The following is a 23,611-nucleotide window of genomic DNA, read 5'->3' as shown; positions in this document are numbered from 1 at the left end:
AGTGGCCCCTGAGCCATCTTAGGTTGAGTAGCCCTGACTTAATGCGTCCCGCAGGTTAATATCAGAATAGTGATTATATTATTGATTTCAGCTGTTATGATTCCTAACATGCAAACATGACCCGCTTTAATTACTTCAGTCTATATTAGTAGCTTAATGACTAGTATTAACATTCTATTGTCTTTTTTATGTCCAATGTATTTGTGTTTAAGTTCGTAAAGTTAACATGAGTATAACTAAATGCATTTGAAATTAAATACAAAATGTTACTTTGCAGGATTCCAATTCAAAGATAGCAACAAAAAAAAATCAGGATTCCAATTTAAAAAAATAGCATAAAATAGCAGATCTACAAGCTCAAAACACGTCGCAGTGCGACGCGTTTTGAGCTTGTAGATCGGCTATTTTTGCTACTTTTGTGTGACATAGAATGGCGAGGTACGGCATTAATTACAAAAAAATGTAAAATACGGAGATAAGAGGTGTCTGCCCGACAGTATATGTAATGTGTCTCTCTGGAGTGAGTGTGGATAGTGCGCATATGCGCATATTTTTATAGCATTTTTAATTTATTTTTGGTTCATATCTGACTTTCCTAATGTCAGAAACCTGTCCACAGTGTGTGTGTGAGATGATGAACCCCTCTGGAAGTCTCGCAAGACGAGATTTCACCCGTGATCAGCTTGTAAACACTACGGAGGCCCATTTGGGACAAAAAACACTGTGGCCAGGTTTCTGTCAGGAAAGTCAGATATGAATAACAAATATATATCTAAAATCGCGATAGAAATACACAATCTATAACATGTACCGTACGCTGTGGTTTAAAGCTGCGGTGGACTCAGGGTGGAGTTATGACATGTTTCTACTGTACACTTGTCCTAGGAAATAATAATATTATATAAAAAGGTACAAAAAAATGTAGTCCTGAATTCTCCTTTAAAGGTAGGGTAAGTGATTTTCTTTGGTTAAAATAAGTGTTAAATAGCTCTATATTCTGATAGTACTCATTGCTATAGAGTGTTTGTTCAGTAAAAGGAGTCTCCTTGTCTCTCCAGCTCTTTATTAAACAGAAAATGCATTTTCGTTTCAGTTTCATTTCCAATTTTATCCAATCAGGATAGAGAACTCAATCAGGATATAGATTAAACAAGTGAAATTGGAAGTGATGACACTAAGAAATGAGCAGACCAAATTTGAACTGGAACACTATACAAATTAAGCTTCAAAATGGGTACTTTCTCCTGATTGGCTGAGATTTTGACACCTACCGAAAAATGTATTTTCTGTTTATTAAAGAGCTGGAGAGACAGGGAGACATCTGTTACTGAAAAAACACTCTATAGCAATGATTACTATCAGAATATAGTATTTTAACCTTTTTAACAAAATACTTTTTGTTTTAACCAAAAAATATCACTTACCCTACCTTTAAGAGCGGGAACGCATCTGTGTCACAGATTTCTTGTGTCCATGACTCTTACAAAGTGATGTTTTAAACGTCAACGTCCCTTTCCTTTCACCACTAGTAGCACATGTGACAGAGAAGGAACCTTTTGTGACAGAGAGGGAATCTTGGCTGGATGGGATCACAGTTGTGTGGTCCGTTGTGTCGCCCACGGTCACTTGGCCAACCAGCATCCGCTTGACATTCAGGGCTTTGTCTGAAAGCCTCTCTGGACTCAAACCACCAACCTCTCTTTGTCTGAAAGCCTCTCTGGACTCAAACCACCAACCTCTCTTTGTCTGAGAGCCTCTGATTCGAACCACCAACCTCTCTTTGTCTGAGAGCCTCTGATTCGAACCACCAACCTCTCTTTGTCTGAGAGCCTCTGATTCGAACCACCAACCTTTGTTTTCCACCTCACGGTCACCATGTGAGCAACAGAGAGCTGATGAACACACTCCGTCTTATTCACTGTACCGTCTGAAACATATACCACTGACTGACGTGTGCTACGAGTCCTAGCGTCAATGCGTTCCATCCTGGAACGAGTCTGTGTCATTTTAAGATTTCTTTAGGCTATTCACCTAGCGCCATGAGCTTGTAGATCTGCTATTTTAAGAAAATTCGTGCAATTTCTACCAATGTCTTCTAAACACTTTTTTGAAAAAACGTATGTTGCTATAATATCAGTGGTTCTCTCTCATATGTTTTCATGTCAAGGACCCCCCAAAATTATATGTGATTAGCCTGCGGACCGACATCAAAATATGTTGTTCCAGGGACCCCCAGGGACCCCCCAGAAGCAAAGATTTGAGTTACAAATCTTGGCTTTAAAGAATATAATTATATTCAAAGATTTGCACACATTTTCAATTTTTTTTCCAAAATAGCAGCGCGGCACTTGGTATTATGAGCTATGAGCTTGTAGATCTGCTATTTTTGAATAGCCAAAGTATAAAATAATGGTTATGGCTGAAATCTAAAATGACACAGATCCTGGATTGAATGGGCTAATCTAACATCCGTATAACAGACCTCCAGTTCAACTAATCTTATCCCAGGGACAGGCCTTCATTTCCCCATTCATTCACCTGCTGCCCTGAGTCCCTCTGTTTCTATGGAGCTTTTTGTTTATCCCAGAGAGGGGAGAGGGGAACAGCCCAGGACCTGCTGGGCTGCGAGTCGAGTTGGGTCAAGTCGAGTCATTGAGCCGTTAAAAAAAACAATCAGGAGGGAGGTCTTTAGCAACACAGAGACAGGGGACCAATCAGGAGGGAGGTCTTTAGCAACACAGAGACAGGGGACCAATCAGGAGGGAGGTCTTTAGCAACACAGAGACAGGGGACCAATCAAGAGGGAGGTCTTTAGCAACACAGAGACAGGGGACCAATCAGGAGGGAGGTCTTTAGCAACACAGAGACAGGGGACCAATCAGGAGGGAGGTCTTTAGCAACACAGAGACAGGGGACCAATCAGGAGGGAGGTCTTTAGCAACACAGAGACAGGGGACCAATCAGGAGGGAGGTCTTTAGCAACACAGAGACAGGGGACCAATCAGGAGGGAGGTCGTACCTTCAACGCTGTCGGAGCAGGAAGTGCCGAAGCCCGTGTCGCCGCTGTCCGACGCCGTGCTGTGGCGACGCCCCCGGTTACCGTTGCTAGGGGCCGAGGGGGGGCCGTGCCACGAGGAGTCACAACCACCTGGAGCCCAACCTGAGGAGCCTGGAGGAATACACACACGATAAACATTTAATACATGAAATACACACAGACACATACCTTTCAATCAGCCACGCTTTTCTCAACACTAATCACAGCTCATTCCCTCCACACAGGCCCCTCCCTACACTGGATCCAGTGTAACACAGGCCCCTCCCTACACTGGATCCAGTGTAACACAGGCCCCTCCCTACACTGGATCCAGTGTAACACAGGCCCCTCCTACACTGGATCCAGTGTAACACAGGCCCCTCCCTACACTGGATCCAGTGTAACACAGGCCCCTCCCTACACTGGATCCAGTGTAACACAGGCCCCTCCCTACACTGGATCCAGTGTAACACAGGCCCCTCCCTACACTGGATCCAGTGTAACACAGGCCCCTCCCTACACTGGATCCAGTGTAACACAGCCCCCTCCCTAAAAGATGAGTCAAAGAACCAAAAAACAACAATTTGATGACGGTGTCTGTCAAACAAGTCTATGAAGCTATCTATGAAATCTATGAAAAAGTCTAATCTGCAACACAATGTTATACAATATATAGTGGAGGGTCCCTGCTTCATCTCTCTCTCAGCTAAGGGGTCCCTGCTTCATCTCTCTCTCAGTTAAGGGGTCCCTGCTTCATCTCTCTCTCAGCTAAGGGGTCCCTACTTCATCTCTCTCTCTCAGCTAAGGGGTCCCTGCTTCATCTCTCTCTCAGCTAAGGGGTCCCTGCTTCATCTCTCTCTCAGCTAAGGGGTCCCTGCTTCATCTCTCTCTCAGCTAAGGGGTCCCTGCTTCATCTCTCTCTCAGCTAAGGGGTCCTTGGACTGAAAAACGTTGAAGACCTCTGATATGACTGAGACAGACAGCGTAGCAGAGGCAGACAGAGCATATAATTGGTGTAGAGAGCTCCAGGGCAGACAGACGGCTGGCTGTCTGACTGACTGGGTTGGTTAGCTGGCTAACTAGGTATCTGGGTCACTATGATGCTAACGTGACATACTTTCACTAGCCAACATTTTGCTGGCGTACATTAGCAGAAGAACGAGTTTGACCCCATGTCTGCACCGAATACTAATGAAGGCTCTGTTCCATTCTGGTCAAACAGAGTCAGGGTGTTGACTCACTGGAAACTAGGGCTGTCAACTTTCCTCAGAAATGATATTCGAATATTGGTCTTAAAAATTGGCAGATATTCGAATATATTTGAATATTATTATTATTATAAAAAAATATGTACATATTTTTTTCAAAAACATTTTAAAAAATGTTTTATTTTTTTACAGAAACAGTACAAAAAACAATGTATCGAGTGCTCGGATCCAATAAAACATATCTTTTGTTTGTTTCCATAATTTGATACATTGTATTTTGTATTGTCCCTGTCAAATAAACATAAAAAAAATCTAATAAAATAATAATAATAATAATATATATTTTTTATATTCGAATATTAATTTTCATATTCGAATATACATATTGTTCCAATATTCGAATAATATTTGAATATCGAATATTCGTTTGACAGCCCCTACTGGAGAGTTATGGGAGTCCTTGAAATTAACACATTGGGTGCCAGAGGTTTATTAAAATATTATACTTTGAGTGCCAGGATTTTTTTTTAATTTTGAACCTTTTTCAAGTAGTCACAAAATATTTTCAGTGATCACCGTCCTCACGGTGATCCCCTCATTACACACATACAGGTCTCGTACAATCGGGGGGAAAAAATTAAAAACATTCGGAAATCCATTCCATAGTTGCAGCCAGTTGAAAATAGTTAAATTAACATTGTAAAAAAAAAAGAGTGCACAGGAGCCGAGATACAGGTTTTTGAAGTCATAAGTTAACCAGGAGGTGGATTGGAGTCAAAATCTTGTAGGAGTGATATTTCCTGTTGCTGTGAAGGAGCAACAGGAAAAAACGTATATATACGGTTTTGGCACTCAACGTTAGTATGGCCAAAACCGTATATATACGGTTTTGGCACCTGAGAACCATTGTGCTGCACTAAATGGAACAGAGCCTTCATTAGAACCATTGTGCTGCACTAAATGGAACAGAGCCTTCATTAGTATCATCTGTAACACCAGTGAAGGAAGTAGGCCTGTCCCCGACTAAGGATTTGTTTAGTCGAATCTAATTGGCGACTAATTGCCAATAGTCGACTGGCAGTCGACTAATAATAAAAAAATAAAAATAAAAAAAAACCTTTTTAGGGCCAAAATACATTTTATTTCAAAGGGCCAAGTCTACACAGTTTGTTTTGTGTCTCCAGCAGAGTTTCTAGTGTCTCTATCTCTCTCTGGAAGAGGTTGCACATGAACTCTGCAGCCGCACTGAGGCGCTCCAACACAAACAATACCAATACAAAGACGAGGAATAAGAAGAATAAAGTGGAAGTTACGTGTGGTTGCAGGTGTAGACTTGACCAAAAAAACAATTTAAAACATTTTTGGCCATTAAAAAAAAAAGAAAAAAAAATTCGACTAGAGTCGACTAAGAGACACGCAGTCGACTCGGACCCCCCGCGACTAACCAGTCGACTAGTCGACTTAGTCGAGGTCAGGCCTAGAAGGAAGTAAGAAGAGGCTCGGTTTCTTTCAATAAGGCGGCTAACAGGAGATGCTTATAAGTTCAAATATGATTATGTTGGGGGGTTCCCCGGTTCAAATAAATAAGCGTGTAAACGTGTCCTACACATCATAATTCACACGCTGCGTGGGGACCGTGACGCGGGTCATGAGAGACTGTGAACCATGTGATAAGACTCCATCCATTCACCTTCTGACCTCAGACATGTAATCTGATTGTTCCACTGAGATGTATGCAGACCCTCATAGACCCCCCAGGACAAAGGTTCTTTTTATGACCCTCTCCACAACGCTTCCGTTTACCAGAGAAAATATTCTACCATCTAGGTCAGTGATATCCTCAACCTTTTCAGGCTGCGACCCCCCAGAATAATCATACTTGAACTGGGGACCCCCCACATTAATCATATTTAAACTGTGGACCCCCCAAAATAATCATATTTGAACTGTGGACCCCCCAAAATAATCATATTTGAACTGGGGACCCCCCAAAATAATCATATTTGAACTGGGGACCCCCCAAAATAATCATAATTGAACTGGGGACCCCCCAAAATAATCCTATTTTAAATGTGGACCCCAAAATACATTTCCTCTCCTCCAACATTACAGATAGTGTAATGTACTGTATGTAAATGACAGAGCCATCACACACTCTCTATGTGACTCATCTGCACCTGAACACAACATGTGACGATAATACAACCTTCAACCTGAACCTGAACCCTGTCTGTCATCACTTCACAATAATGTCCTCTGAGCCTGGCTTCAACAGGAGTACAGTAGGCCTGTATCCAGTGGTGGATAATGTTTTACTTATGTAAAAGTATCAATACTGCAATGTAGAAATACTCTGTTACAAGTAAAAGTCCGGAATTCAACATTGACTTGAGTAAAAGTACAAAAGTATTGGCATCAAAAATATACTTAAAGTTCCAAAAGTGGAAAGTACTCATTATGCAGAATGTCCCGTTTCAAGTTTTCAAATGTATAAATATCTTTAAAAAAATAGCAGATCTACAAGCTCACAACGCGTCTGGGTTGAAACAAGGGGTTGAATTCTCCTGCGATGCAACAAAAATGTGGAATGCCCTACACCAAAAGGAGTAAAGGAGTGTAAAACCCTACTCACTTTCAAAACTGCCCTAAACGAATACCTGCAACACATCTTAGAGTCCGGCCTCTGTTACAGAACACAACGTCAGGTTGAACGAGCTGCAGAAAACACATTGGAGGGAGTTTCTGATGACAAGACATTCTCACATCCTCCCAGGCGTGCATTGCAGAAAATCACTTTGTGTGTGTGTGTGTGTGTGTGTGTCTGTGTCTGTGTCTGTGTCTGTGTCTGTGTCTGTGTCTGTGTGTGTGTGTGTGTGTGTGTGTGTGTGTGTGTGTGTGTGTGTGTGTGTGTGTGTGTGTGTGTGTGTGTGTGTGTGTGTGTGTGTGTGTGTGTGTGTGCTTGCATGCATGCATGTGTGGGTGTGTGTGCACGCACACATGCACGCACACATGCACGCACACATGCACGCACGCACTTTGCATCTGTGCGTGTGTGCATGCAGCTGTGCGTGCACGCGTGCGTGTGTGTGTCTAGCTGAACTCCTGACTTGCAGCTCAGCAGAAAGGTATGATCGAAAACTTTCGAGTATCGTTCGTCCTCCTGGAGAAGATGTGCAGTCAGTCAGTCTATGAAGGGTTAAGGTTAGACCCACCCTGTTATGCAATACCCGTTTTACCCGTTGTCATAGTACCCGTTGTGTCTGTCTGTCTGTCTGTCTGTCTGTCTGTCTGTCTGTCTGTCTGTCTGTCTGTCTGTCTGTTTCCATGAATCCACACATTTGCATTATCAAAGCATTGGCAGATTCCCCCCCAGAGGTCAAATAAAGAGCGGTGGGAGCACGCCCTTCGCCCTTACAAGTAAAAGGCCTGTGTTCAAAATGTTACTTGAGTAAAAGAACAAAAGTATTGGCATCAAAATATACTTAAAGTACCAAAAGTAAAAGTACTAAAATGTTTGAAAATAGCAGATCTACAAGCTCACAACGTTCACAAACGCGTGAGCTTGTAGATCTACTATTTTTTTTAAATAGCCTATGCATAAAATAGAGCTAAAGTGGTTAATGTATGTTTCATAATATCATAATTCATATCTAGAAAGTAACTAGTAACCAAAGTTTTCACATAATTGTAGTGGAGTAAAAGTACAATATTTGCCTCTGAGATGTAGTGGAGTAGAAGTAAAAGTATAGACAATTGGAAATACTCCAGAAAAGTTAAAGTACTAAGTTAAATGTACGTTATAGTCAAGTTACACTGATTTGAAGTGAGTCGGTCGAACGGTTCTGGATATACGTGAACAGACGTAGCGGTACAGGGATTATTCAGTGCATTTATTGTAAGATGTTGAAAGTATCAGGTCAGTAACACCTCCTGAGCAGAGATGCCATGACAACATACAGACAGTCACACAAAAACAGCCTGCATTACAGACATAAAGCACTACAGCAGTGTTTAACACTTCAAAATGGACATAACTCACTGACCACTGGCTCTGATGATCAGCACAATATAGGACTGGATTTGAAGGCTGAACACCTGGTAGTGGATTTGAGCTGCAGGTCAACCAAGACTTCTCCTGTAAACTCCACAGAGAGTCCTGTACCTCTGCCAGACTAGAACTTTGTGAAATCAAACATTATTATAACTAGACCATACCCGGTGAAGTGCGCAGGCCAAAGTAGTTGCAAACGTGGGGTTATTGCACGTCCTGTCGCGCGTCCCGTCGCGCCGCCCCCCCCCCCCCCCCCCCCCCCCTAACACACACACGTTTGTATTACTATATTTGTGAGGACATCAACACTTTAGGACAGCCATGTTATGAATGCCATTTAAAAATAATAATTGGCATTTTAACCGTAAGCCTAAAGCCGAAAAACAGCAGATCTACAAGCCCACAACGCGTCGCGCTGCGACGCGTTGTGAGCTTATAGATCGGCTATTTTTCGGTGCATGACACTGGCGCGCAACTAAGTATAAATCATGTTTAACTCTAATTCCAATCCCTAAACCTAACCTCTAAATGTCTAATCCTGACCTGAATGTTTTTCTAATTGTAAACGTATCTCTAAAAAAATTTATTTTAAACTATAAAACAACCATTTGTCTTGTGGATTGTAGATTTATTCAAATGCTAACACACACACACATACACACACACACACACACACACACACACACACACACACACACACACACACACACACACACACACACACACACACACACACAGAGTGCAGAAGTTGATGTTGCCATGTTCGCCTATTGTAAGCGGTTTAGGGGCAATGTTGGTGGTAGTGTGTGTTTTGCCGTTGGTTGTGAAAGTGCAGGTGGGTGTGGGGACGCGTTGTGAGCTTGTAGATCGGCCGTTTTCCAAGAGGCTATGTATATGTGTGAAGGCGCTTCGTTTGGGCTTCTTTTCATAGACCTTGTTGCTTATAGGGCTCACTTCGTTTGGGCTTGTTTTCATAGACCTTGTCACCTTGCTGCTTCTCGCGCGAAACGTGGCAACCCTGCTCTCCCATTGTTTGACACATAAACGCTAATAATAAGCTGAGATTTGATGAAGTTGAGAAACGGGCTTGAGTTCAGATGGTAATGGTCAATGGCTGTGTGCAAAATCAGATCAATTGCTCCATCCACTGAGGAGAACCGGGCACGTTTTTGCTCTCAGAGGTTTGTCAAATTATAGGAGGATACATTTGTCGACCTCTACAGCGTACAGACTGCTCTCTGTATGATTCAGTCAACTTCATGGGTCTGTCCAAAGTAAGTAAAAGTACTTTTTCCACCACTGCTATCTGCTAAGGGGTCCCTGCTTCATCTGTCTCTCAGCTAAAGGGTTCCCTGACCTGAAAAAGCATTGAGGACCCCTGCTCTCCTCCATAGTGACAGAGTGACCTCCTCATAGAAAGCTGCTCTATTTCTAGATGCTAATCCATTTAGACAGAGAGTCGTGTAGGCTGTCCTACATATGAGTCACTGTAGAGATAAGACAATTATCCTCCTCCATGTTGTTCTGTTCACCGTCTTTATGCTGTGGAATGTACCACGCTTTAAAGGCACACTATGTAACTTTGTCCTGTGTTTACATAACAAAACAATAAAAACAACATGTTTTACCCATCATTTCCCTTTTTATACCAACGTTTCCCAAACAGTGGGTCAGGACCCATGTGCGGGCCACGGACCCATTTTTATGGGTCGTGAGTAAGTAGGCTGTCCCTTTGTTTTTTATTTCCTTATTTATTTATTTTTTTGTATTATTCATTTTTTTAAATCAACAATTCACAATTTTTCATGAATTAACCCTTTAAGACCTGAAGCCGATTCTACAAAATGTCTTCTAAATCCTAACAGTTTTTTGAAAAAAAAAAAATAATCAAGATTTTTCAAAAATAGCAGATCTACAAGCTCATAGCGCGGCACTCGGTGCCGCGCTATGAGCTTGTATATCTGCTATTTTTGAATAGCCAAAGAAATCTAAAGTGACACAGATGCGTTCCAGGTCTTAATGGGTTAAAACCAATTTCAAGCATTTCATAAATCAAATAAACTGTTTAAAAGAGGAAAATACCGGTAATTACTTGTAAGAAATAGTGAAAATAGAAGATCTACAAGCTCACAATGTGACACGTTGTGAGCTTGTAGATCCGCACGAGTGTCGCGCTATGAGTTTGTAGATCTCCTATTTTTGGGGAAAAAAACTTGAAAATGTGTCCAACTCTTTAAATATAGGCTATACATATTTTTAATGGGGGGTTCCTGTAACAAATTATTTTGAGATGGGGGTCCGCGGCTAAATACATATAATTTTAGGGGTCCTTGACATGAGAAGGTTTTGTTCCAGGGACCCTCCAGAAGCAAAGTTTGAGTTAAAAATGTTCGCTTTAAAAAATATATATATTCAAAGATTTGCTTCTTTTTTTTTTTCAAAAATAGCAGATCTACAAGCTTGTAGCACGGCTCTCTGTGCCCGCGCTACGAGCTTGTAGATCTGATATTTTTGTACAGCCAAAGTGTAAAATAATGGCTATGACATGTCCTTCCTTATCATCATGATGCTTGAATTCCATGTACCTGATCAATCATTTAACTATTAAATATGATCTACCTATTAATTATGCATCTTATCTTCACTGCAGGGCTTTGATGACGCTCTGTCCTGATTGGTCAATCATGTCTCAGAGGGCAGGTGGTTGGTTGTCAGCAGCAGACTGTGTTTACAGTGATATGAAGACTTTATTTTCTATGGATCAGTCACCCCATGGAGACTTGAATTCATGGATATTGTTTAGTTTTTGTCTCATTCCTAAGACAATAATTTCATGACCAGCAGCGGTTCCGGTAGGAGACACAAAGAGTCTCCTTTGTGTCTCCTACCGGAACCGCTGCCTGCCGGTCCGCTGGTCATCACATTATTGTCTTAGGAATGAGACAAAAACAACAAAAATCTCCATGAATTCAAGTCTCCATGGGGTGACTGATCCATAGAAAATAAGTCATTTTAGGGGTGAACTATCCCTTTAACCCCATTAAAACTGGGAAAGCGGTGTCATTTTAGATGTTAGTGTTGGCTATTAAAAAGTAGCAGTTGTACAAAGCTCACAGAGCTTGTACAACTGCTATTTTTAAACATTTTTGAAAATTCTTGAAAGTGTTTGAAAAACGTGGAATATGTTTAGAACTACACATCTAGAAGGCATTTGTAGAATCGGTCTTATTGGGTTAAAGGAGTAGTTCACCCAAAAAATGACTTATTTTCTATCAATTGCACACCCCATGAAGCCTTGAATCCATGGATTTATTTGCGTTTTTGTCGCATTCCTAAGCTAATAATTTGATTCCTGTCTCCTACCGGCTAATGTATCCGGTAGGAGAAACAAAGTAGATTATTTGTGTCTCCTACCGGAAATACACCCGGGAATCAAATTATTGACTTAGGAATGTGACAAAAACCTAAATAAATCCATGTATTCAAGGCTTCATGGGGTGTGCAATTGATAGAAAATAAATAATTTTTTGGGTGAACTCCTCCTTTAAAGTGATTTAGTGGACAGTCTCAGAGTACAGGTCATATTCTGCTACTAAATCAGGATACAGGTCAAATTTTAATTACCGTTCATTTTAACACTTTCTTTTCTTTTCTTTTTTTACTTTACTTGTGAATTCTGGGGCTGTGTGATATGGACATTATTTATGCCAAATCTCAATAGCTATAGCAGGCTACAACATGACTTATGTTATATTCCACAGACATGCATCTTGTGTTGTGTTTATAGTGAACTAAAGACAGTTGCTTCCCCGGGTCAAGCACATTTCGCCCATACGGCGACCTGAAAGCACAAACTCCACCGAGACCAGAACCTTCTATTTACTTGCAGTCGGGCAATCGTTAGTGTCAACCTCTGGTCAACCTCTGGTCAACCTCTGGTCAACCGTTAGTTTCAACCGTTAGTTTCAAGTTGACTCTAACGGTTGACACTAACGGACAGCGGTTAGAGTCAACCCCTGTACACTGCAGCTAGTAGTGAATGTGAACATGACCTCAACCAGGTCAGAGAAAGCTTGGAGAGCAGAGAACACACTAATCCATTTACTGTTAAACTGCTAAGACATCACACACACACACACACACACACACACACACACACACACACACACACACACACACACACACACACACACACACACACACACACACACACACACACACACACTTTATTAGTCTAAATGAGCAACATTTTCTGTATGAAAACCTTCATTATAATGTGGTTAGATTCACATTCGTTCAGGCTCTCTTACGTCACCGAGCTCTAAATATCAATTATTTACATGTAAACCAGAGAGAGTTCATTATATATGACTGTACAACTATAGCTCTCTGATTCAGCATATTACAGACAGACAGACAAATAGACAGACAGACAGACAGACAGACAGATAGACAGACAGATAGATAGATAGATAGATAGATAGATAGATAGACCGACAGATAGACAGACAGATAGATAGATACAGTAGATAGATAGACAGACAGACAGACAGACAGACAGACAGACAGACAGACAGACAGACAGACAGACAGACAGACAGACAGACAGACAGACAGACAGACAGACAGACAGACAGACAGATAGATAGATAGATAGATAGATAGATAGATAGATAGATAGATAGATAGATAGATAGATAGATAGATAGATAGATAGATAGACAGACAGACAGACAGACAGACAGATAGACAGATAGATAGATAGACAGATAGAACATTAAATCACTCCAGTATTAACTGACACAGAGTCACTATGTGGACAAACCAATGAAAACAACATTGTGTTAAAAACAGACTCCCTCCATATCCTTCCCAAGAAAGATCAGATCTACAAGCTCTATCAGTCAGCATGTATCCAGCACCATGCTAACAGTTAGCTTACAGATCTATGCTAACCATCTGTATGTTATGTTCATATTATTTAGAATCATAATTTATGATCTTCACATCACTGTGTGTATCATACGCAGGGGGTCCGCGGACCCCCACAGTGGGGTCGTTGAGGAGGAGGGCGGGGGGGGGGGGGTCCTAGGGGGTCCCCAATAATGAAAGCAGCAAAAAAAAAACGTGGACAGCATAGTTTAAAAACACTTAAAAAGCACGAAAAATAGCAAAGCTACTTAAAGCTCACACACAAGCTTGTAGATCTGCTATTTTCGACACAACAACGTGGACAAATCTTTATCTTTAATACGGGGGTCCCTGAACTCCCTGGGGGTCCGTGGGGGTCCCTGAACTCCCTGGGGGTCCCTGAGGGTCCCTGAACTCCCTGGGGGTCCCTGAGGGTCCCTGAACTCCCTGGGGGTCCGTGGGGGTCCCTGAACTCCCTGGGGGTCCCTGAACTCCCTGGGGGTCCGTGGGGGTCCCTGTGCTGGCACTGTGGCCCCTCATAATTGGGGGGTCTGTCCTGCAGGCCAACATAAGTGGATCAATGTGGGGGTGAGAAGAACCACTGATCTATAACACATCTGCACTAGCTCAGCTCCCCCATCCAACCACTATGTAGATCTGATATAATAACTAGTGTACCGTTATGTTTTATATAAGAGTCCATCATGATAGATCTGATAATAACAGTCCATCCTATGTACTAGATCTGATAATAATGTAACCCTATGTTCTATATTAGAGTCCATCCAGACACTATGTAGATCTGATAATAATGTAACCATATGTTCTATATTAGAGTCCATCCAGACACTATGTAGATCTGATAATAGTGTACCGTTATGTTTTATATAAGAGTCCATCACTAGATCTGATAATAAGAGTCCATCCTATATAGATCTGATAATAATGTAACCATATGTTCTATATCAGAGTCCATCCAGGCACTATGTAGATCTGATAACAGTGTACCGTTATGTTTTATATAAGAGACACTATATAGATCTGATAACAGTGTACCGTTATGTTTTATATAAGAGCCACTATAGATCTGATAAAGTAAACCGTTATGTTACCTGTTTTATAGTCAAATCCATCTTCAAACGGATCAGAGGATCTGCTCCACATGATGAGGTTCTGCTTCCACAACTACAACTATAAACTAATACCGAACCGGGCCGGGCCGGGCCGGGCCGGGCCGGGCCAGCGGTCCGAATCCCGGGCCGGATCCGTCCGTCCCAGATCCGAACCGATCCGAGTCAACCCCTCAGAGCCTCAGAGGAGCCTCAGAGAACCCTAATGTTCCACAAAGAGTCCTGGATGTGAGGAGAACCTTGTGGTTCCATCACGACCTTGTTCTGGTGATCCAAAACCCTGTAGAACTACAAACCCTGTAGATCTACAAACCCTGTAGATCTACAAACCCTGTAGATCTACAACTAGATGGAGATCTGCTGTAAAAGCTCCATGAATGTAATCCTTAAGACCAGAAACACACACACACACATTACACACATAAACACTCACATAACAGACACTGAGACTGGAGAGTGTGTGTGTGTGTGTGTGTGTGTGTGGCGTTGGAGGGATGCAGTGTTGCCATGTTTGGTTTTGCGAGAGAAACAAGCGGTGTGGTCTATGAAAACACTAGCTCCATAAAGAACCTCTCACTCCGCTATACAGCTCCGAGATGAGGTTCTATGTCGTTACCTTCCAGAATCGGGTGAACGTCCGCCAAGGCTCCGCTGTTTACCCTTTTGTATACGTCGTATCCCAAAACTAATGGTAGATTCCAAGCCGCACGGATGTTTAAGGTTTGGTTCGGCGCATAACATTTTAGGAACGGAGCGAAACTACCCGTTTAAATCGCTTATTTAGTCAGCCTGTGGCCATGTTTCCCATTCAACCCGGAAAACCCCCCTACGTCCGCTGCCAGTACTGCTCCCGGTTTGGCTACAATGTTCCTCCTCGCTCCGTTCCTAAAATTTTATGCGCCGAACCAAACTTTAAACATCCGTGCGGCTTGGAATCTACCATTAGTTTTGGGATACGACGTATACAAAAGGGTAAACAGCGGAGCCTTGGCGGACGTTCACCCGATTCTGGAAGGTAACGACATAGAACCTCATCTCGGAGCTGTATAGCGGAGTGAGAGGTTCTTTATGGAGCTATGAAAACACCAGCCCTGAAACATGACTGTCATATCATGAGCCACTTGTTCCTGTTTTCTTAAACTTTATTCATTTACAACCCGTACATCTACATAAACGTGTATATTTCAAATATAAAGTGCTGACCTCATGTCCATGGATGTTACAAGATAAAACGCCTGGGTCTAAGTACCCGTATCTTCAGTATTGTTCAATAAAAAGCATTTTAATCTGATCGATGGCCATTTTCTCATAGAGTTATAATGTATCAGAGTGCAATACACCTCCCAACCGATAAGGGCGCGTATTGAAAGCATATGGAGAAAATGTTGAGAAAATGGCCACTGAGCAGAATAAAATGTTTTTTATTGAACAATACAGAAGATACGGGTACTTAGACCAAAGCGTTTTAATTTGTTACATCCATGGCCGTGGGATCAGTACTTTATATTGTACATGTAAACGTTTATGTAGATGTACAAGTTGTAAATAGATAAAGTTCAAAAACCAGGAACTAGTAACGCCATGACGCTTGTGACAGACCAGACGAGCGTCATGTGAACCATGGATATGAACATGAACACAAAGGCCAAGAGAAATGACAATTGAAGTAAATAATAATACATTAATATAATAATGAAATAAGTAAATACAAATGTGTCTTTATCACAGAAATGCATGATGGACACGTGCAAAACACTTTCTGTGTAAGATTTCAAAGTATTCCCGTTTAGGTGCCCACTCTTCCTGGTGCCCACTCTCTCTAGTGCCCACTTTTCTCTACTGCCCATTCTTTGTCCAAGGACCCCCAGATTAATACGTATTTGTCCAAGGACCCCCAGATTAATATGTATTTGTCCAAGGACCCCCAGATTAATATACATTTGTCCACAGACCCAAATCTCATACAATGATTGTACCAGGGACCTCAAGTCAACTATCATCAACAATTCACATTATTGTTAATTTTGTATGCTATGTTAATGAATTGAATACAGGACCACCATGGAAACAAGTCCACAGGCTTTGTTTGTGTTCTCCTTTTATCCTTAATGTCTGACTGTACCTCATGTTTAAACAATTCTTTTTTTTGGGGGGGGGGGAAATAGCAGATCTGCTAATTTTTATCAGGGAAAACGAGGCCAAATTCGCTTATAACAAGCAGACATGGCAACACTGGGTGTCTCGTTGTAAGGATGTGACGTCACACACTGCGTCAGTGCCGAGGGGCGGAGCCTAGATCTTGACTCCATCATCACTGCAGTGTGTGTGTGTGTGTGTGTGTGCTGTGTGTGTGTGTGTGTGTGTGGTGTGTGTGTGTGTGTGTGTGTGTGTGTGTGTGTGTGTGTGTGTGTGTGTGTGTGTGTGTGTGTGTGTGTGTGTGTGTGTGTGTGTGTGTGTGTGTGTGTGTGTGTGTGCAAAGTAAATAACATAAAGTGATCAGTTCTTGTCCAAATGGAAGTAAACAACTCTAAAACCAAACTGTCTGACATCTCTGACAGAGAATGAAACTAATAAGAGAAAGAAAAATATCACACAAAATCTTTGTGTGACTTTATACCTTTCTACATTAACCGCCCAGCATAATCCCTTTTCTGAGGAGAACTTTAGCCAAAAAATAGCAGATCTACCAGGCGTTGTGAGCTTGTAGATCTGCTATTTCGGGCAAAGAGGTTTAGGTGTAGAGGGAAAAAAAAAGAGCAGACCAACTTTAAAAAAAAGAAAGTTGAATCTGAAAACACAATGTTATACAACATAGAGTGGGGTCCCTGCTTCATCTCTCTCTCAGCTAGGGGTCTCATCTTGGTGCATGGACACATTACATTACATTACATTACATTACATTACATTACATTACATAACACAAGCCCTTAGCATATAGGAGTGAACTACAGTTTGAGAAACCTCTACCATATGTTTTCTTTGTTGAACAGTCTGTGAACCCCCCCCCCCCTCTCTTAGACAATCATGTCTGATGTAATGTAATGTAATGTTAAATGTAATGTAATGTAATGTAATGTAATGTAATGTAATGTTAAATATAATGTAATTTAATGTAATGTAATGTAATGTAATGTAATGTAATGTTAAATGTAATGTAATTTAATGTAATTTAATGTTAAATGCATTGATAGTCACCATGGTTACTGTGAGGCCTTCTTCACAACACAGAGAGTCATAGTTTTACACATATATGACACTTGAGAGGAAACGAAGGCTTGGGTTGCCTGTGTCACGTGTCATAAAGCTTGTAGAGCTGCTATTTTATGTGTGTTTAGTGGAAGGCGGTGCATCTGTTTGACTATATATTATATCCTAACCCTAAACCCAGGGTTTAGGGTTAGTATGGAAGGATGTGGTCAGCCTCAGCCTCAGCCTCAGCCTCAGCCTCAGCCTCAGCCTCAGCACTAGATATGATGAGCATGCAGACATACCGAGGTCATTATTTGTTCTCAAGCTTTTGTTACCTACTCTGTTTTTTCCTTCAACGCAATGTTAAGAATGTCATTTAGATAGTATAATGTTTAGAGAGATGATAGGTTCATTGTTTACCTGTGAGCCTAGACACTACAATGTGTTTACCTTGTTTACTGTAAGTTATATTATATACATTCTATGTGTGTGTTTACCTTGTTTACTGTAAGTTATATTATATACATTCTATGTGTGTGTTTACCTTGTTTACTGTAAGTTATATTATATACATTCTATGTGTGTGTTTACCTTGTTTACTGTAAGTCACTCTGGATAAAGAGAGTGTGATAAATGAATGCATTGTAAAATAATGTATCTAAAAAAGTAGCTACAGTAGATCATCTAAGTAGATAATCTATTGATTATAAAAGACCTCAATCGTCATTGAACACAATGTGCAGAAATCACTCAGTGAGTCTAAAACCTGTTCTCTGTCGTACAGCTGTGTCTGTTTTAAGTTACAACATGTTCATTTAAACTGCTGATTTATGCACACACACACACACACACGCACGCACGCACGCACGCACGCACGCACGCACACACCACACACACACACACACACACACACACACACACACACACACACACACACACACAACACACACACACACACACACACACACACACACACACACACACACACACACACACACCTTTGCGAGTCCACACATGAGTCCCACTGAGCTTGAGCGTTGATTGTGCGAGCCACACACTCACAACACGCACACACGCGCACACACGCACACACACACACACACACACACACACACACACACACACACACACACACACACAGCTGGAACCTGTTATTACAGCCAAACTACAGGCGTGCCTGGCTGACTGCGAGTGTGTGTGTGTGTGTGTGTGTGTTGTGTGTGTGTGTGTGTGTGTGTGTGTGTGTGTGTGTGTGTGTGTGTGTGTGTGTGTGTGTGTGTGTGTGTGTGTGTGTGTGTGTGTGTGTGTGTGTGTGTGTGTGTGTGTGTGTGTGGTTTGAAGACGGTGTTTTTAAGGTGTTGTGAGGACAGATAGTTATGCATCATGTTATGTAAGAGTGTTTTAGGATCATAATAATAAGTAGAGATGTGTTCAGTCTTGTTTGAGGTTTTCATGTATTAATGATGATGATGATGTAACAGAAACCTTCATGTTAAGGGACTGTTTCACTTTAACCCATAAAAGACCTGAGACCTGATTCTAAAGGCCTTCTAAACCAGTGGTTCTTTCAAGATCTTTCCAAAATGTTCAAAAATAGCAGATGTACAAGCTCACAGCTGTGAGCTTGTACATCTGAATATTTTTGATTAGCCAACGCAAAAATCTAAAATCACACGCTTTTTTTATGGGTTCAAGTACAATATTTGCCTCTGAGATGTAGTGGAGTGGAAGTAAAAGTATAGACAATTGGAAATACTCCAGTAAAGTAAAAGTACCTAAAAATCTTACTTATAAGTACAGTACTTGAGTAATTGTACTTAGTTACTTTACACCACTCAGAGATCAGAGCTCTCTGGGTCTGCCAGCTGGGCTGGGTTCTGGGTTCTGAAATGCATGATGTAAACCTAGTGATATTTGTAATAAAACATTACATCACCACATTATTACTTAACCTAACAAGAGTCACGCCTAAATAATGTCATTTAGTCAAACACTTATTAGTACAAGTGGTGGAAAAAGTACTCAAATTTTTTTTTACTTTAAGTAAAAGTATCAATACTGTAATGTAGAAATACTCTGTTAAATACAAGTTAAAGTCCGGAATTCAAAATTAACTTGAGTAAAAGTACAAAAGTATTGGTATCAAAATGTGCTTAAAGTACCAAAAGTAAAAGTACTCATTATGCAAGATGTCCCATTTCACAAGTTTTCAAAATGTATAAATTCACAATGCGTTGTGATGCAACGCATTGTGAGCTTGTAGATCTGCTATTTTCAAATGGCCGAAATGTACATGGCTGAAGTGGTTAATGTATGTTTTGTAATAATAATCAAAATCTACAAAGTAACTAAAGTTTTCAAATAATTGTAGTGGTACTTTTAGTACAATATTTGCATCTGAGATGTAGAGGAGTAGAAGTAAAAGTACTGAAAATTGTAAATACTCCAGTAAAGTAAAACTCTGTATGGTAAAGTATGTTAATACAATATAACTTATGTAATTGCGATGGTTGTATTTGGTCTCTCTGCTCTTCTATTGACACATTTAGATGGTGTGTCTAGGTTGGACATGACCTTTGACACCATCCTGTTTCTGGTTTGACACGCATTTTGACCTGAAGGTCAAAGTTTAATGTCTCCCCTGAGCAAGCAGGGAGGCTCAGCTCTATTGGCTCAGTGGTTTAAAAAAAAAAGAAGTGCAGCAGAGCCATGGGTTCAAATCCATAGTACAGGTTTAACTCTGAGGATTACATGGTTTAGTTTATTTATTTTGGCAAAAACATGTCATGACCCAGTTCTGTGTCCTGGAACACTTCTTAAATCCACTCTATCCAGGAACGCATTCTGTGTCATGTTAAGATTTATTTAGATCTACAAGCTCATGAGCTTGTAGATCTGCTACGTATTTTTGATAAATCATATATATTTTTTCTAAATCTTTGAATAGATTGTTGTTGTTTTTTTGCATTTTTTTTACTCAAATCTTTGCTTCTGGGGGGTCCCTGGAACAACATATTTTGAGATGGGGGTCCACAGCCAAATACATATAATTTTGGGGGTCCTTGACATGAACATTTTTTGAGAACCACTGATATTATAGCAACATACGTTTAAAAAAATAAAAACTGTTTAGAAGACATTTGTAGAATCCCCCAGAAGCAAAGATTTGAGTTACAAATGTTCACTTTGATAAAATATATATATATTCAAACTAAAGATTTGCACAAATATTCACAATATATATTTTTTTAATAGCCAAAGAAATCTAAAAATGACACAGATGTGTTTCCGCAGATAGTTCAGTTCACCCCAAAATGATTTTTTCTATGTATGAGTCACCCCATGGAGACTTGAATTCATGAATATTGTTTAGTTTTTTGTCTCATTCATGAGACAATAATTTGATGACCAGCAGCGGTTCCGGTAGGAGACACAAAGAGTCTCCTTTGTGTCTCCTACCGGAACCGCTGTCTACCGGTCCACTGGTCATCACATTATTGTCTCTTTTTTTGGGTGAACTATCCCTTTAATGTGTTAAGAACTGAACATAATGTCACAAAGCTTCGTTCTGAGAGGCTTTTTAAACCAGAGGAATTACAGCCTCTGGTTCATTTGAATGGTTTTTATGCTTCTTGAACAACAAGTGTGTGAATCAAACAGAGGGATTGTTTAGGTTGCCAGGTCTGGTCTGTCTCTGTGTTGTTGTTGTAGCAAAACAAAGAGCTCAGTGTCGTTTTAATTGGAGCATTTTGTGGCCGGTTGAATTATAACAATAACCTATAATAACACTACAGTAATTATACTGTTATTCAACTGCTGAGCCATGTCTACTGTACCTCTCTCTCTCTATCTCTCTCTCTCTCTCTCTCTCTGCCTCTCTCTACCTCTACCCCTCTCTCTCTCTCTCTACCTCTACCTCTACCTCTCTCTACCTCTACCTCTACCTCTCTCCCTCTCCCTCTCCCTCTCCCTCTACCTCTCTCTCTCTCTCTCTCTCTCTCTCTCTCTCTCTCTCTCTACCTCTACCTCTACCTCTCTCTCTCTCTCTCTCTCTCTCTCTCTCTCTCTCTCTCTCTCTCTCTCTCTCTCTCTCTCTCTCTCTCTCTCTCTCTCTCTCTCTCTAAATCTGCTATTTTCAAAACGTTTTAATACATTTTATACATTTGAAAACTTGTGAAATGTAGCATTGTGAGCTTGTAGATCTGCTATTTTTGAATAGCCAAATAAATCTTAACTCATTCACTGCCAGGCTTATTTCAAGCTTGTTGATCCATATGCAAGGCATTATGGATCAAACGGAGAAAAACATTTCTCCGTTTACATTTTAACATTGAAGTGGATGGAGCATTAACTTTTTGAAAATCGTTTTCTCCTAGTTCCTTTGAGATAAAAAAGAAAAAAGTATAAAAAAAAAAATTTTTATTAAAACTTTTAGGTGACGTCAAAAGACGTCATTGGCACTAATGACACAGATAAGTTCCCGGTCTTAAAGAGTTAACACACAGAGACACAACACACCACACCACACCACACCACACCACACCACACCACACCACACCACACCACACCACACAACACAACACAACACAACACAACACAACACAACACCACACCACACCACACCACACCACACCACACCACACCACAACACACCACACCACACCACACCACACCACACCACACAACACAACAGTGTCTTTTCAGAACACGACCCACACACTGCGGAGCAGAGAGAGGAAAAGTCATTTGAATGAAAACAAAGACCAGCACACAACTAGCAAACAATCCCCTGTGTGTGTGTGTGTGCGTGCGTGCGTGCGTGCGTGCGTGCGTGCGTGCGTGTGCCCTTGTATTAATATGCCTTTTTTGTTTTTTGTAATCATACAAGAGTGCCGCACAAAATAGTGAAAACAGCAGATCTACAAGCACACAATGTGAGGCGTTGTGAGCTTGTAGATCTGCTTTTTTCACTCCTTTTTAAAAGAAAAGATTTGAATTACCAAAAAAGGTACATTTTTGTGACCATAAGGCCTTAAAAACAAGGCTCCAGACATCCCCAAACAAACTGATAAGGCTACTTACTTCTTGGCCTTAAACATACAACCCATCTAACCCCTCCTACAATATTTATCTCTGAGATGTAGTGGAGTAGAAGTAAAAGTACTGAAAAGTGGAAATACTCCAATAAAGTAAAACAATACCTCAACATTGTAATTGAGTACATGTACTTGAGTAAATGTTACTTTACAGCACTGGTAACATCATAACTGGCACCCAGAGAGTGGTTTGATGTCAGGTTGGTGGGTTGCTATGGAGACGGTGTAATGTTTACATGGTATCCTAGTTACTGTACATTTAGAACTTCATTGATTTATTGACACTATTTACTGTATGTGACCTTTGACCCTGAGGTGGTGTGTTGACTGCAGTTCATTATATTTACTCTGATCTGATCACACACACACACACACACACACACACACACACACACACACACACACACACACACACACACACACACACACACACACACACACACACACACACAGTAACTGCTCATCAGGAGCAGTTAGGGGTTCAGTGTTGCTCAAGGACATTTCGACACTAACAAAGGAGCTGGGGATCAAACTGGGAACCTTCCGCTACCCCAAGCGGGGGCTCTAACCTCCTGAACTCCTGCCGGCCTCGTAGCTCTGCTCAACAGCTTCTGATAAATGACTATATTGTTAATTGTGTGTGCGTGCGTGCGTGCGTGCGTGTGCATGCATGCGTGCGCGCGCGCGCGTGTGTGTGTGTGTGTGTGTGTGTGTGTGGCGCGCGCGCGTGCGTGCGTGCGTGCGTGCGTGCGTGCGTGCGTGCGTGCGTGCGTGCGTGCGTGCGTGCGTGCGTGCGTGCGTGCGTGCGTGTGTGTGTGTGTGTGTTTGTGTTATACTTTTCCATGCGTTCCAGTTTGAAGCAACATGTTTTGTCAGTTTTCACAGGAAGGTGAAGCATGAGGGAGTCTGGATAAACATAACATGAACTACTGTTCACACAGCAGCTATCCTGATGTTCACACAGCAGCTATCCTGATGTTCACACATCA

General features: G+C 41.3%; 2 protein-coding genes across 3 annotated transcripts in view; one reads left to right on the top strand and one right to left on the bottom strand.

The window, feature by feature from the left end:
• The window catches only part of LOC308102580 (E3 ubiquitin-protein ligase TRIM35-like), a gene marked incomplete at its 5' end in the record, with an annotated part of 614,451 nt that overhangs the window by 531,683 nt on the left and 59,157 nt on the right, over window positions 1–23,611 (top strand). The window lies entirely within an intron of this gene.
• The window catches only part of cep85l (centrosomal protein 85L), an 86,910-nt gene that overhangs the window by 58,941 nt on the left and 4,358 nt on the right, over window positions 1–23,611 (bottom strand). Inside the window, exons 1-2 of one of the 2 annotated variants that reach the window (XM_080452346.1) lie at window positions 14,320–14,484; window positions 3,020–3,169 (exon numbers count right to left, since the gene is read on the bottom strand). In XM_080452346.1, the coding sequence (XP_080308472.1) occupies window positions 3,020–3,169; window positions 14,320–14,371 (202 nt within the window). In that variant the 5' untranslated portion in view covers window positions 14,372–14,484. Of the gene's footprint in view, window positions 1–3,019; window positions 3,170–14,319; window positions 14,485–23,611 lie in introns of those variants that run through there. The other variant, XM_080452347.1, reaches the window with a different exon arrangement.

This window comes from Gymnoscopelus braueri (assembly GCF_963280865.1).
Source record: "Gymnoscopelus braueri genome assembly, chromosome: 16".
Lineage (NCBI taxonomy): Eukaryota > Metazoa > Chordata > Actinopteri > Myctophiformes > Myctophidae > Gymnoscopelus > Gymnoscopelus braueri.
This window is presented reverse-complemented; position numbering and strand designations above follow the sequence as displayed.